This window comes from Schistocerca gregaria, chromosome 2, assembly GCF_023897955.1.
Source record: "Schistocerca gregaria isolate iqSchGreg1 chromosome 2, iqSchGreg1.2, whole genome shotgun sequence".
NCBI lineage: Eukaryota > Metazoa > Arthropoda > Insecta > Orthoptera > Acrididae > Schistocerca > Schistocerca gregaria.
The window spans coordinates 365969181-365983968 of NC_064921.1; the positions used below are offsets into that span (position 1 = coordinate 365969181).

Here is a 14788-nt window from a genome sequence, read left to right on the forward strand (position 1 = left end):
TTAAGGGTTCAAAATTGGACATCTTAGAGGAAATGCAGATTTTTAAACAACTGCAGTATGCCCAAGATGATGTCCTTAATGATCAGCTCCAATTAAAAAACAGAAATTTCTTTGAAGGTTTCGGTCCCTTACTTAAGTCTTTACATTAAGTTACAAGATGTGGAAGTTGATTGATGCTCGCTCACAATGTTGATTGTTCACAGATGGTAACGACCCCCCCCCCCCCCCCCCCCCCCATTTTGAACGTTTTCCTTTCTACTGTGTTGAGGGTTTGGTTAGCAAAGAAGAACACCATTTGTATTTTCTTATTGCTGCGTGCTTTTAGGAGGTATTTTACATATCTTCGTTGGCTTCTATGTAATTATAAGATCATGGAGCCGAGGTATGTTATAAATCTTTAATGTCTTCTGATTATGGCCTGGTCAGCCACTTTATGGCGATGTAGCGTATATGGTTGTTTTTGCTGCAGACATTATTAGTGCGGTTTTATCCGTTAACAATACTGGTTACTCAAAAGCATCTGCTGATACAGAATATAACTTTCCCAATACATCTAAAGGCGATGTAGTTTTCTCTGAGAAACACATAAGTAAAAGCAATTTTGAAATGATCTGTTATACCCGTTACCCTTAGCAGAACAAGCATCACAGTCAGCATGGCAACACTCTACTGCCACAAGACAAATGCTGAATAACAAGTAGCTTGAATCAGAGTTTAGTAATTTGCACACCTGTTTTGTCACCTTTTATGTTGACATTCAACCTCACTGTCAATAAATTTAATGATTAATAATGTGGTGTCACACCTATACAAAAGTGTATTTCCATTCAAACTACCCTCACTCGTGCTCCGAGATTATAAGGTGCAGTCCTTTGAATTAATGTCAGTACAACATCAGCTTACCTTCCATGACAACTAGAACACTGTTCACATTGGTGAGTAATATATTACCATCAACTAATATGTAGGCAATGCACAATATAAGTACACAGGTGCATCATAAGACTTGTTGACACTGAGGAGAGCTACTGTGTGCAGAATTGGAGGGACTTGCACTGGGAAAGGATAAAATTAGGGACAGGAATAATTATTTTGTGGGGTAATAGATTTAGAATGGAAAGTAGAAATGAATGTAGTATTGGAGGATGGCTGATAAAAACACATGTGATTGGAAGTTGGAATGACTAGGATTGTGCAAGAGCACCCATATCCCTGGGTAAAGGGGGACAAAAACTCGCAGGGAAAGGAAAACATATTTATGGTTCAGTCAGGGGTTTTCTTTCAAGAAAATCATTTAAAACTCTCTATTATGCAGGTTTTTAACTGGGTCGGACCTGGAACTTTTTTATGGCTACTTACATGTCACCATTCATCTTCCAAAATATTAAAAATGCTCCATACCCACAGGTGTAGGTTCCCCTTCCCCTACAAACTATCATATGGGTGGCTTTGGGACAGAGAACAAAATGTTAGTTGTGAAGAGGAGAGCAAAGGAAGGTATGGGGAAGAGGGGGGGATCTGTGATTTGGGGTAGGTATTAGGAGCACTTGATTGGATACGTTAGAAGAGATAACTGTCAGGAATACCTTTGTTTTCTGTGAGTGGTAGTCAGCTAAAGCTGAAGTGGGAGAAGTCACAGAGGACTGAGATGTGTGGTTCATTAGATGTGTTTGTGCACCCAGGCAACATATTTGGATTGGAAATTAAGGAGAAATGGTGGGCTTGGAATCGAAATTGTGGGATTTGCAGCGTATGTAGAGGTGTCTGATATCAGCCAGGAATGATGGAATTTTGACACTTTGGTAGAGGGTTCATGTAGGCAAGGACTCAATGGATGTGGAAAACAAGACAAAGGGTATGTCTTCATGAATTAGGAGGGACAAGAGTTGCTCTCTATCAAAAGTATGGCTTGGTAGTTTTGGTACACCAGGCCTACATAATTGATGTAGTAAATGGTAGGATTATTGGTAGTGTTGTAGCATGGTAGCGGAAGATACATTAGTAAGTGTGTAAGACAGAAACTGGGAGTCAATTGTTTGTTTGAGTTACACTTAATTAGATGTGCACATCAATCAGTGTTAGTTCATTGTGTATTTCCTGTCTTGTAGAATTTAAATTTACTGTTTACTTTTAAATAACAGACAGAAGGATAACTATCTATAACAAAAAAAGTTCCACAGGTTACGTGGCCCATTATACATCCTCACTCAGTTTCTAGACTGTTCACTGCTTCTAGTAAGATCCTGATCGCATATGCAAAGAAATCAATCATTATGACTGAGATAATGCCTGGTAGGTATGTAACACACACATGATACAGGTAATGTGGGCATGAACATAACTGATCAAAGCTACTAGGTAGCCTACAGGTAGTTTTACGACTCTGGGAGGGACTAATAGAATTTGAGAAGAGTCAGTGAGTGGATGAGGACAACGTGGATGAGGATATTTGGTAAATGGGTGCATAGGAGAGGATACATTGGATCAAGGGCTTGTAGGTGTGTAGGATTTTATTCTAATATGCCTTTTCTGTTGGATTTTTAGAATGGGGGGTTTCGGTTTTAGTTGATGATCGAGGAGATCCCAAGGTATTTTAATGTGACAGATATTCTCTTTAGTACTGAAATTTTCAAATATTGCAGCGAAATGGAACACATGCATTACCAGAGCTTCGCTTTCAAGAGTAAGAGGACTCAGTGAGTCGCGAGGATAATTGCTAGTGCTGGCGTGTGTGAGGGCCGGACGGCGCACCTGAGAAGTTGGGCATGGAGGCGAAGAGCACTCCGACCTCGGCGTAGCTCTGGCTGTACAGCTCCTCGTGCTGGCGCTTGCGGCTGCCCATGAAGTGCGCGGCCACGTGCGGAGGCAGGATGTTGTACACCAGCGCCTCGTTGCGGCGCCGCATGTCGGCCGCGCGCTCGCGCTGCTCCTCCACCTCGGCGCGCCACACGAACAGCACGCGCATCGCCTTCTCCGTCTGCAAAGGCCGCCATACACAGACGATACCGCAGGCAGCAGGTACAGGCCACACAGCAGGGCACGTCAAAGGCACACTCACGCAGCGGGAGAGCAAAATTGAGGTACTCAGTAGCATATTTCATGCCCTTTAATTTTACTTCTGTGGTAGCCACTCTGGCTACTTTCGCGCCCTAAAGTCGTCGGCACACGGGACGAGATAGCTAACGTTGATGTAGCGCTCTGCGAGTGTTGTGACGTCATTCACTGCTATTTCACGTTGAGGAGCCGTTTCGTTACGTGAGATACAAAAGTTCTACGATATTTCGGCAACATGCCACGCAGAGTAGAGCAGTAGAAAGGAAGGACGCTCCCTGCGTCATGAACAGAAAGCCATACTGTATCTGTCGTATTAATAGAAGCCCATATTCCTTGGTTTTCATGTTATACGTTATACCCTACGAATATGCACACAACAAAAAAAGATTTGTAACACCCCGGTTCCCAGAACTCCTCAAGATAGACGTTGACTACGAATATTGTATCACAGACATAGTACCTTTGTTCAGAGATGTCAATAAACCCTCCCAAGGATGTAAACAACCATGCACGAGCACCGCCTATTAGACGGAGGGGGTCCGACAACCGATCAGTTCCAGTCATTCCACCAGGAACAAAGTACACGGCTCGTGATGCCTGTAGTCCAACCATGCCTAGATGGTCAATACCGCCATTCGATCGCGTCCGCATTGTTACTTTCTTCCAGGAAGGGCTCCCGACAAGGGAAGTGTCCAGGCGTCTCGAAGTGAACCAAGGCGATGTTGTTCGGACATGGAGGAGATACAGAGAGACAGGAAATGTCGATGACATGCCTCGCTCAGGCCGCCCAAGGGCTACTACTGCAGTGGATGATCGCTACATACGGATTATGACTCCGAGGAACTCTGACAGCAACGCCACCATGTTGAATAATGGTATTCGTGCACGTCGTGTCACGACTCACACTGTGCGCAACAGGCTGCATGATGTGCAACTTCAGACGTCCATGGCGAGGTCCATCTTTGCAGCCACGACACCTTACAGCGCGGTACAGATGGACCCAACGGCATGCCGAGTAGACCGTCAGGACTGGCATCACGTTCTCTTCACCGATGAGTGTCGCATATGCCTTCAACCAGAAAATCGTCGAAGACCTGTCTGGAGGCAACCTGGTCAGGCTGAACGCCTTAGAGGACTAGACACACTGCCTAGCGAGTGCAGCAAGGTGGAGGTTCCCTGCTGTTTTGGGATAGCACTATGTGGGACCGACGTACGCCTCTAGTGGTCACTGAAGGCGCCGTAACAGCTGTACGATACGTGAATGCCATCCTCCGACCGATAGTCCTACCATCAGCAGCATACTGGCGAGGAATTCGTCTTCATGGACGGAAATTCGCGCCCCCATCGTGATCTTGTGAATGACTTCCTTCAGGATAACAACATCGCTCGATTAGAGTGGCCAGTATGTTCTCCAGACATGAATCCTATCGAAAATCCCTGCTATAAATTGAAAAGGGCTGTCTATGGTCGACGTGACCCACCAACCACTCTGAGGGATCTACGCCAAATCGCCGTTGAGGAGTGGGACAATCTGGACCAACAGTGGCTTGATGAACTTGTGGATAGTATGCCACGACGATTACAGGTATGCATAAATGCAAGGAGATGTGCTACTGTTTATTAGGTGTACCGGTGTGTACAGCAATCTGGACCACCACCTCTGAAGGTCTTGGTGTATGGTGGTACAACATGCAATGTGTGATTTTCATGAGCAATAAAAAGGACGGAAATGATGTTTATGTTGATCTCTATTCCAATTTTCTGCATAGGTTCCGGAACTTTCGGAACCGAGGGATGCAAAACTATTTTTGATGTGTATATGTTACCAGCATACTATATGTCTCGAGAAAGAATCGTTATCGGTGCGATTTGTTGTAATAAAATGACGGGAAACGTCCTCTTGATGGTTAAAGGCGTTTCGTAATGTTCGTGTTGTACGTCGCGTGTTACGAGAGGAAACTGTTCTAAAAGAACAAACTATTGATGATTCATGAAAGCGTATCGTTCTCCTTAGAATTTGTTACAGTTAAATGTCAGCTAATAATATTTAGGTGATTAAAACGTTTACAAGGTAATAACAAAAAATACGAGGTTTCGAGAATAGGAATTAGAGCATAGCGTAATTGCTTGTTGGGTTACGTTACCGAATCGAGGATCGATAGACAGAGCGTTTGCGTTCCGCTATATACTATTTTTTTCACCTTAACATTTTCAGAAAGGTGGTGGGACTTTCCTGTGGCATTAATAGAAATATTTTTGTAATATCTGATGTTGTGTAAATATAAGTGTGAAGTTTTATTTATATTGAAGTTTTATTTGTATTGAAGTTTTTATTTATATATACGACATACAAAATAACATGAGAACAGTAAGGTCAAGAAAGGAAATGCGCTATTAATAGAGCTAAAGCAGGAAATCAACGCGCGCTCATTTTTTTGAGCAAACTGTATTGTTTGTGAGCCAAATAAAGCAGGCAGCTGCCGCTGGAAAATGCTGTGAGCGCAAAATTGGGTTAACCAGCACTTGCCGTGTGCCGACGTGATGTTGAATACCCCGCCTGCGTCCAAATCAACGTTAGCCGCCTCGTCCCGTGTGCCGATGGCTTAAGTGAGAAGTGTATTTCACCATTTTCCTCCCTGACATAAGACAGCAACCAAGGCGGAAATGAAAGATGTAGACTGAAAGTTGCCATAGTTATACTGAAGTATTTTCATGGCTGTTGTATAAATCTCCTGCTTATGCGAGAATATTTTCAGTACAGAAAAATGCCATTCCTACGGATGAAGAATGCTCTGAGCACAAAAGGACTATTGGTTGTGTCTAACGTTAATGGAACCTTGCATGTGGAGATCACAACAAAGAAAGCATAGAAGGTGTGCACGTGCAGCTTATCGTCATAGAGGGTGAATATAACTAAACTTTGAGAGGGTCACCAGAAAAACGATTGATTGTAGAACAATGAAACTTTGTGGAAACATTTCTAAGGATGTTGTTGTTGTGTTCTTCAGTCCTGAGACTGGTTTCATGCAGCTCTCCATGCTACTCTATCCTGTGCAAGCTTCTTCATCTCCCAGTACCTACTGCAGTCTACATCCTTCTGAATCTGCTTAGTGTATTCATCTCTTGGTCTCCCTCTACGATTTTTACCCTCCACGCTGCCCTCCAATGCTAAATTTGTGATCCCCTGATGCCTCAGAACATGTCCTACCAAGAGATCCCTTCTTCTTGTCAAGTTGTGCCACAAACTCCTCTTCTTCCCAATTCTATTCATTACCTACTCATTACTTATGTAATCTACCCATCTAATCTTCAGCATTCTTCTGTAGCACCACATTTCGAAAGCTTCTATTCTCTTCTTGTCGAAACTATTTATCGTCCTTGTTTCACTTCCATACATATTTTCAGAAACGACTTCTTGATACTTAAATCTATACTCGATGTTAACAAATTTCTCTTCTTCAGAAACGCTTTCCTTGCCATTGCCAGTATACATTTTATGTCCTCTCTTCTTCGACCATCATCAGTTATTTTGTTCCCCAAATAGTAAAACTCTTTTACTACTTTAAGTGCCTCATTTCCTAATCTAATTCCCTCAGCATCACCAGACTTAATTTGACTACATTCCATTATCCTCGTTTTGCTTTTGTTAATGTTCATCTTATACTCTCCTTTCAAGACACTGTCCATTCCGTTCAACAGCTCTTCCAAGTCCTTTGCTGTCTCTGTCAGAATTACAATGTTATCGGCGAACCTCAACGTTTTTATTTCTTCTCCATGGGTTTTAATACTTACTCCGAATTTGTCTTTTGTTTCCTTTACTGCTTGCTCAATATACAGATTGAATAACATCGGGGAGAGGCTACAATCCTGTCTCACTCACTTCCCAACCACTGCTTCCCATTCATGTCCTTCGACTCTTATAACTGCCATCTGGTTTCTGTACAAATTGTAAGTAGCCTTTCGCTCCCTGTATTTTACCCCTGCCACCTTCAGAATTTGAAAGAGAGTATTCCAGTCAACATTGTCAAAAGCTTTCTCTAAGTCTTCAAATGCTAGAAACGTAGGTTTGCCTTTCCTTAATGTAGCTTCTAAGGTAAGTCGTAGGGTCAGTATTGCCTCACGCGTTCCAATATTTCTACGGAATCCAAACTGATCTTGCCCAAGGTCGGCTTCTACCAGTTTTTCCATTCATCTGTAACGAATTCGCGTTAGTATTTTGCATCCATGACCTATTAAACCGATTGTTCGGTAATTTTCACATCTGTCAGCACCTGCTTTCTTTGGTATTGGAATTATTATATTCTTCTTGAAGTCTGAGGGTATTTCACCTGTCTCATACATCTTGCTCACCAGATGGTAGAGTTTTGTCAGGACTGGCACTCCCAAGGCCGGCAGTAATTCTGATGGAATGTTGTCTACTCCCGGGGCCTTGTTTCGACTCAGGTCTTCCAGTGCTCTGTCAAACTTTTCACGCAGTATCGTATCTCACGTTTCATCTTCATCGACATCCTCTTCCATTTCCATAATATTGTCCTCAAGTACATCATCCTTGTATAGACCCTCTATATACTGCTTCCACCTTTCTGCTCTCCCTTTTTTGCTTAGAACTGGGTTTCCATTTGAGCTCTTGATATTCATACAAGTGGTTCTCTTTTCTCCAAAGGTCTCTTTAATTTTCCTGTATGCAGTATCTATCTTACCCCTAGTGAGATAAGCCTCTACATCCTTACATTTGTCCTCATTCCATCCCTGCTTAGCCATTTTGCACTTCCTGTCAATCTCATTTTTGAGCTGTTTGTATTCCTTTTTGCCTGCTTCATTTACTGCATTTTTATATTTTCTCCTTTCATCATTTAAATTCAATATTTCTTCTGTTACCCAAGGATTTCTACAAGCCTTTGTCTTTTTACCTACTTGATCTTCTGCTGCCTTCACTACTTCATATCTCAGAGCTACCCATTCTTCTTCCACTGTATTGCTTTCCCCCATTCCTGTCAATTGTTCCCTTATGCTCTCCCTGAAATTCAGTACAACCTCTGGTTTAGGCAGTTTATCCAGGTCCCATCTCCTTAACTTCCCACCTTTTTGCAGTTTCTTCAGTTTTAATCTACAGGTCATAACCAATATATTGTGGTCAGAGTCCACATCTGCCCCTGGAAATGTCTTACAATTTAAAACCTGGTTCCGAAACCTCTGTCTTACCATTATACAATCTATCTGAAACCTGTCAGTATCTCCAGGCTTCTTCCATGTATACAACCTTCTTTTATGATTCTTGAACCAAGTGTTAGCTATGATTAAGTTGTGCTCTGTGCAAAATTCTACCAGGCGGCTTCCTCTTTCATTTCTCAGCCCCAATCCATATTCACCTACTACGTTTCCTTCTCTCCCTTTTCCTACTACCGAATTCCAGTCGTTACGCGCAAGATAATTAATGATTACCCGCAGAAAGTAACGCACTACAGTTTCCACATGAGAGAGTAAAATTTGTTAATTGCGTACTGCGTTTACATTCTAGGTTATAAGCGTTGCTCAATGTGATGACCAGCTACAAATTTGCTCTACTGCTGCCCGAAACAACGGTAAACCATGGAACGTTTTACTGTCGTGAAAACTCGTGCGCTGCTTGATGATCGCACATTGCGTCCAGTATTCTCAGGCTACAGCAACTTAAACAATTTGTGGCCCTATTGGTCATCGGTTTCTATCAGGGCAATTCCCTACTCTCCAGTTAATTCGAATTTCCGAATGGTGTTCTTGAATCTCGGCGTGGAAAGAGGCTCTCTCTTATTCCTTTAATGTGTCGATATTCGCGAAGACCAGCAGCACTATTGTCTTTGTTTTGGTAAAATAGTTTTATGAGTTAAGTATCAGTATAGGCGGCTAACGCCAAGTCATAATACTGATGTACCAACAAAGCAAGTTGTGCAGAGCACAGTCTGGACATCATTCCTACAAATTGGGTACCCATACGGTAGTTTTCCGTCGACACGGATCAAATAGCAAAATTTTGATTATAACTACCCTCTTTTTCTGATACAAAGAGAGGTCAAATCTTTGGTATGAGAGCATCATACTGACAGATCTCACAATTAGTTGGCTGTACTAGAACGGCTCCAGACCAAGTGCTGACTAGATGCGCTCCGCACAACAACGTATCGGTGTGGTGGGTACTGGACTTCCCAGAACGACTGCACCAGAGATCATAGAACTGCTCCACTGTCTCTGACGCACAGAAGGATGACAACGACTGAAGACTGGGCAGAGCATCACCACGAACCATCGGGAACATATTACTGGAAGTTGGGTTGAGGTCTCGAGTTGCCATGCGCCATTAATAGGTGACACTATACCACAGACAGCAGAGGCTTGCATGCTGTAGAGCCAAAGGCAATTGGGGCACTGAGTGGCTTTCTTTGGTGTTCAATGATGAATCTTCCTTCTGTTTCTGGCGGTGAGATAGACAGCATTGTGACTGTAGGCGAAGTGACAAAAGGGCACGGGAAGCGACGATTCTCAAGACTCATACACATCCAGCCATGAAATCATGATGCGGAGAGCTATTGGATATGAAAGACAGATTCGGTAACTAATGGAGGGAGGCTCAATGCCCGTTCATGAGGACAATACTAAACCCTGTAGTAACACAATTTATGATCAAGACAGCAACTTGGATACTCCAACAGGACAAAGCAAGACCCGTCTCTGCAGTTCACACGACGAATACCTCGAAGAATGAACATATTATTGATTGGCTACGTCGTCTCCTAAAGTGTCACCCATAGAGCACGTCTGGGAGAAGACATACATTTTAATACCAGGCTTCAGCTTGCAGTCTCCGTGAGATAACTTAGCAAATGTTTCATACATGGCAACAAATTCCTCAAGATGACATCTGGAGTCTATTTCTTTCCATGCCACAAGAATACAAGAGTGCACTCGTGCCCCAAAGGGATCTCACTTTATACTGATGTTGATAATTATGATCGATTCCTAATGGAATGAGAGTGTAATTACTTAATCCTCGGTATCTGATGAACATCTCCACAAGTACTGATAAATCCGCACCAGTGCTTCGTGGCGTAACACTTCCCAATTTTGTCAGCGTACACTGAGGTGACAAAAGTCATGCAATACTCCCTAATATCGTGTTGGACCTCCTTTTGCCCTTCCTAGTTCAATTCCAGCAACTCGACGTGGCAAGGACTCAACAAGCTGCCTCTATCGCCGTCCATAATTACGACAGTGTTGCCGGCGCAGGATATTGTGCACGAACTGATCTCTCGATTAGGTCCCATAAATGTTTGATGGGTTTCATGTCGGGTGATCTGTGTGGTCAAACCATTTGCTTCCATTGTCCAGAGTGGTCTCCAAACCGAAACGTGAACAGTTGTGGCACTATGACAAGGCGCATCGTTGGTTGGGGACATGAAGCCCGTGAATAGCTGTAAATGATCTCCAAATACCAGCTCATAACCATTTACAGTCAATGATCGGTTCAGTTTGACCAGAGGTTTCAGTGGATTCCATGTAAACACAGCGCGCACCATTGTGGAGCCACCACCAGCTTGCACACTGCCATGTTGACAATTTGGGTTCATGGCCTCGTGAGCTCTGCGCCACGCTCGAACTGTACCATCAGTTCTTATCAACTGAAATCGGGACTCATTTGGCCAGACCACGGTCTTCTAATCACGTATGGTCCAGCCGATATGGTCACGAGGCAAGGCGAGGCGCTGCAGGCTATGTAGTGTCGTTAGCAGATGCCCTCGCGTTGGTCATCAACTGTCATAGCCTAATAACGCCATATTTCGCCTCAGTGTTCTAACTGACATGTTCGTCGCACGTCCCACACCGATTTCTGCGCTAAATTAATGTAATACACTCCTGGAAATGGAAAAAAGAACACATTGACACCGGTGTGTCAGACCCACCATACTTGCTCCGGACACTGAGACAGGGCTGTACAAGCAATGATCACACGCACGGCACAGCGGACACACCAGGAACCGCGGTGTTGGCCGTCGAATGGCGCTAGCTGCGCAGCATTTGTGCACCGCCGCCGTCAGTGTCAGCCAGTTTGCCGTGGCATACGGAGCTCCATCGCAGTCTTCAACACTGGTAGCATGCCGCGACAGCGTGGACGTGAACCGTATGTGCAGTTGACGGACTTTGAGCGAGGGCGTATAGTGGGCATGCGGGAGGCCGGGTGGACGTACCGCCGAATTGCTCAACACATGGGGCGTGAGGTCTCCACAGTATATCGATGTTGTCGCCAGTGGTCGGCGGAAGGTGCACGTGCCCGTCGACCTGGGACCGGACCGCAGCGACGCACGGATGCACGCCAAGACCGTAGGATCCTACGCAGTGCCGTAGGGGACCGCACTGCCACTTCCCAGCAAATTAGGGACACTGTTGCTCCTGGGGTATCGGCGAGGACCATTCGCAACCGTCTCCATGAAGCTGGGCTACGGTCCCGCACACCGTTAGGCCGTCTTCCGCTCACGCCCAAACATCGTGTAGCCCGCCTCCAGCGATGTCGCGACAGGCGTGAATGGAGGGACGAATGGAGACGTGTCGTCTTCAGCGATGAGAGTTGCTTCTGCCTTGGTGCCAATGATGGTCATATGCGTGTTTGGCGCCGTGCAGGTGAGCGCCACAATCAGGACTGCATACGACCGAGGCACACAGGGCCAACACCAGGCATCATGGTGTGGGGAGCGATCTCCTACACTGGCTGTACACCTCTGGTGATCTTCGAGGGGACACTGTGTTCTTTTGGGTGCAGCTAGTACAAGTCGCCCATGTGAAAGACGGATGACTATTTCAACTCTTCGCTATATGATATTCCGTAGCCCGTTGGCGTAAACTGATCGTGTAGCCTACAGAACAGCACTAGTATACGCCACTGGGTCCGAATCGAAACTTTGCGTTGGACTAATTTAATGAGTGTTTTGTACTAGAAGAGAATTGCGGTTTTGGAGTAAAATATTTAGATCGTTCAGTGGAAGAGAGATAGCAGGACCGAAACAGTTTAGTTCAAATATAGAACTGTGTTACGTGAAGGGCTTTTTGATGAGGGAAAACATGAGAGTCGGCAGTTCTTGTAGAGTGACGGACTCTGACTCATGAAATCTGGATGGAATCGGATTGAATCGTAAGAAAGAGGGAATAGTTGGATTATAACTAATAAGAAACATGGGTCTGGATGTATTTCGTGATATGGCATTGGGACTCAGTTAAATATACAGGGTGGAGAAAACTTGTGTCAGGAAATTTTAATACCGGATAGCTGATGCCAGCAGGAACCAAAATTACTAACGTTGTAATGGTGGATATGTGGAAAATATCGTACTATAGAGTTTCCCAGACCCCAGCGCCATCTGTTGTTGACAATTGTAACTACCGTAATTTCGAAAGTTTGTCTGCCTGAAAATGTACTGTTGTCCCAAGCATATTCCAACAAACGGTGTATTTCTATCGCTGCTTGTTTAGTTTGTATTGCCGTTTCAAATATACCGGTCACTTTTGAATATACACTCCTGGAAATGGAAAAAAGAACACATTGACACCGGTGTGTCAGACCCACCATACTTGCTCCGGACACTGCGAGAGGGCTGTACAAGCAATGATCACACGCACGGCACAGCGGACACACCAGGAACTGCGGTGTTGGCCGTCGAATGGCGCTAGCTGCGCAGCATTTGTGCACCGCCGCCGTCAGTGTCAGCCAGTTTGCCGTGGCATACGGAGCTCCATCGCAGTCTTTACCACTGGTAGAATGCCGCGACACCGTGGACGTGAACCGTATGAGCAGTTGACGGACTTTGAGCGAGGGCGTATAGTGGGCATGCGGGAGGCCGGGTGGACGTACCGCCGAATTGCTCAACACATGGGGCGTGAGGTCTCCACAGTACATCGATGTTGTCGCCAGTGGTCGGCGGAAGGTGCACGTGCCCGTCGACCTGGGACCGGACCGCAGCGACGCACGGATGCGCGCCAAGACCGTAGGATCGTACGCAGTGCCGTAGGGGACCGCACCGCCACTTCCCAGCAAATTAGGGACACTGTTGCTCCTGGGGTATCGGCGAGGACCATTCGCAACCGTCTCCATGAAGCTGGGCTACGGTCCCGCACACCGTTAGGCCGTCTTCCACTCACGCCCCAACATCGTGCAGCCCGCCTCCACTGGTGTCGCGACAGGCGTGAATGGAGGGACGAATGGAGACGTGTCGTCTTCAGCGATGAGAGTCGCTTCTGCCTTGGTGCCAATGATGGTCGTATGCGTGTTTGGCGCCGTGCAGGTGAGCGCCACAATCAGGACTGCATACGACCGAGGCACACAGGGCCAACACCCGGCATCATGGTGTGGAGAGCGATCTCCTACATTGGCCGTACACCTCTGGTGATCGTCGAGGGGACACTGAATAGTGCACAGTACATCCAAACCGTCATCGAACCCATCGTTCTACCATTGCTAGACCGGGAAGGGAACTTGCTGTTCCAACAGGACAATGCACGTCTGCATGTATCCCGTGCCACCCAACGTGCTCTAGAAGGTGTAAGTCAACTACCCTGGCCAGCAAGATCTCCGGATTCTGTCCCCCATTGAGCATGTTTGGGACTGGATGAAGTGTCGTCTCACGCGGTCTGCACGTCCAGCACGAACGCTGGTCCAACTGAGGCGCCAGGTGGAAATGGCATGGCAAGCCGTTCCACAGGACTACATCCAGCATCTCTACGATCGTCTCCATGGGAGAATAGCAGCCTGCATTGCTGCGAAAGGTGGATATACACTGTACTAGTCCCGACATTGTGCATGCTCTGTTGCGTGTGTCTATGTGCCTGTGGTTCTGTCAGTGTGATCATGTGATGTATCTGACCCCAGGAACGTGTCAATAAAGTTTCCCCTTCCTGGGACAATGAATTCACGGTGTTCTTATTTCAATTTCCAGGAGTGTATTACTTCTCTTTTAGCACTGACAAATTCACGAAAGCGCTGATGTCCACGCAGTTGAGCGCTACCCAAACCAAACCAAAGCGACATCCAACTCCACGCAAACGCCGCTGCTCTCGGTCGCTCAGTGAAGGTGAGAGGTAATGCCTGAACTCTGGTATTCTCGGCACACTGCCGGGGACTGTGTGTTTGTGTTGTCGTCATTTCATCATCATCATCATCATCATCATCATCATCATCATCATCATCATTCGTGACAGTGGCCATATTGGATTGAGAAAAAATTGGGCTGTGTGAAAACAGAGATTTTGTACGGGCGCTGATGACCGCGCAGTTGAGCACCCCACAAACCGGAACATCATCGGCAAAATCTTGGCAGTGTGGATCCCGAAGTAATGAATTTCCTAACGATTTCCGAAATGAAATGTATCATGTGTCTAGCGCAACTACCATTTCGCATTCAGAGTCTGTTAATTTCCGTCGGGGAGCATACTCACGTCGAAACCTTTTCACCTGAATCACCAGAGTACAAATGACAGCTCAGCCAACGCACTGCCCTTTTACACTTTTTGCATGCGATACTACCGCCATCTGCATCTGTGCATATCACTACTCCATGACTTTTATCACCTCATTGTATACTGTATCATTGTTAGAGTAGGAACAATTTTCAGTAGATCTTAATGAATGAGGAACAGCATAAAAGAACAATCAGCAGTGTGTCCCAAACCATGGGAAGTAGACAAAAATAATAAAAATATTGGCTGGTCTCGGCTA

General features: G+C 45.5%; 1 protein-coding gene across 1 annotated transcript in view; it reads right to left on the minus strand.

Moving 5' to 3' along the window:
* LOC126335781 (adenylate cyclase type 3) overlaps positions 1-14788 on the minus strand; it is an 861859-nt gene that overhangs the window by 82272 nt on the left and 764799 nt on the right. Inside the window, exon 18 of the mRNA XM_049999243.1 lies at positions 2752-2977. Within this exon, the coding sequence (XP_049855200.1) occupies positions 2752-2977 (226 nt within the window). The remainder of the gene's footprint in view (positions 1-2751; positions 2978-14788) is intronic.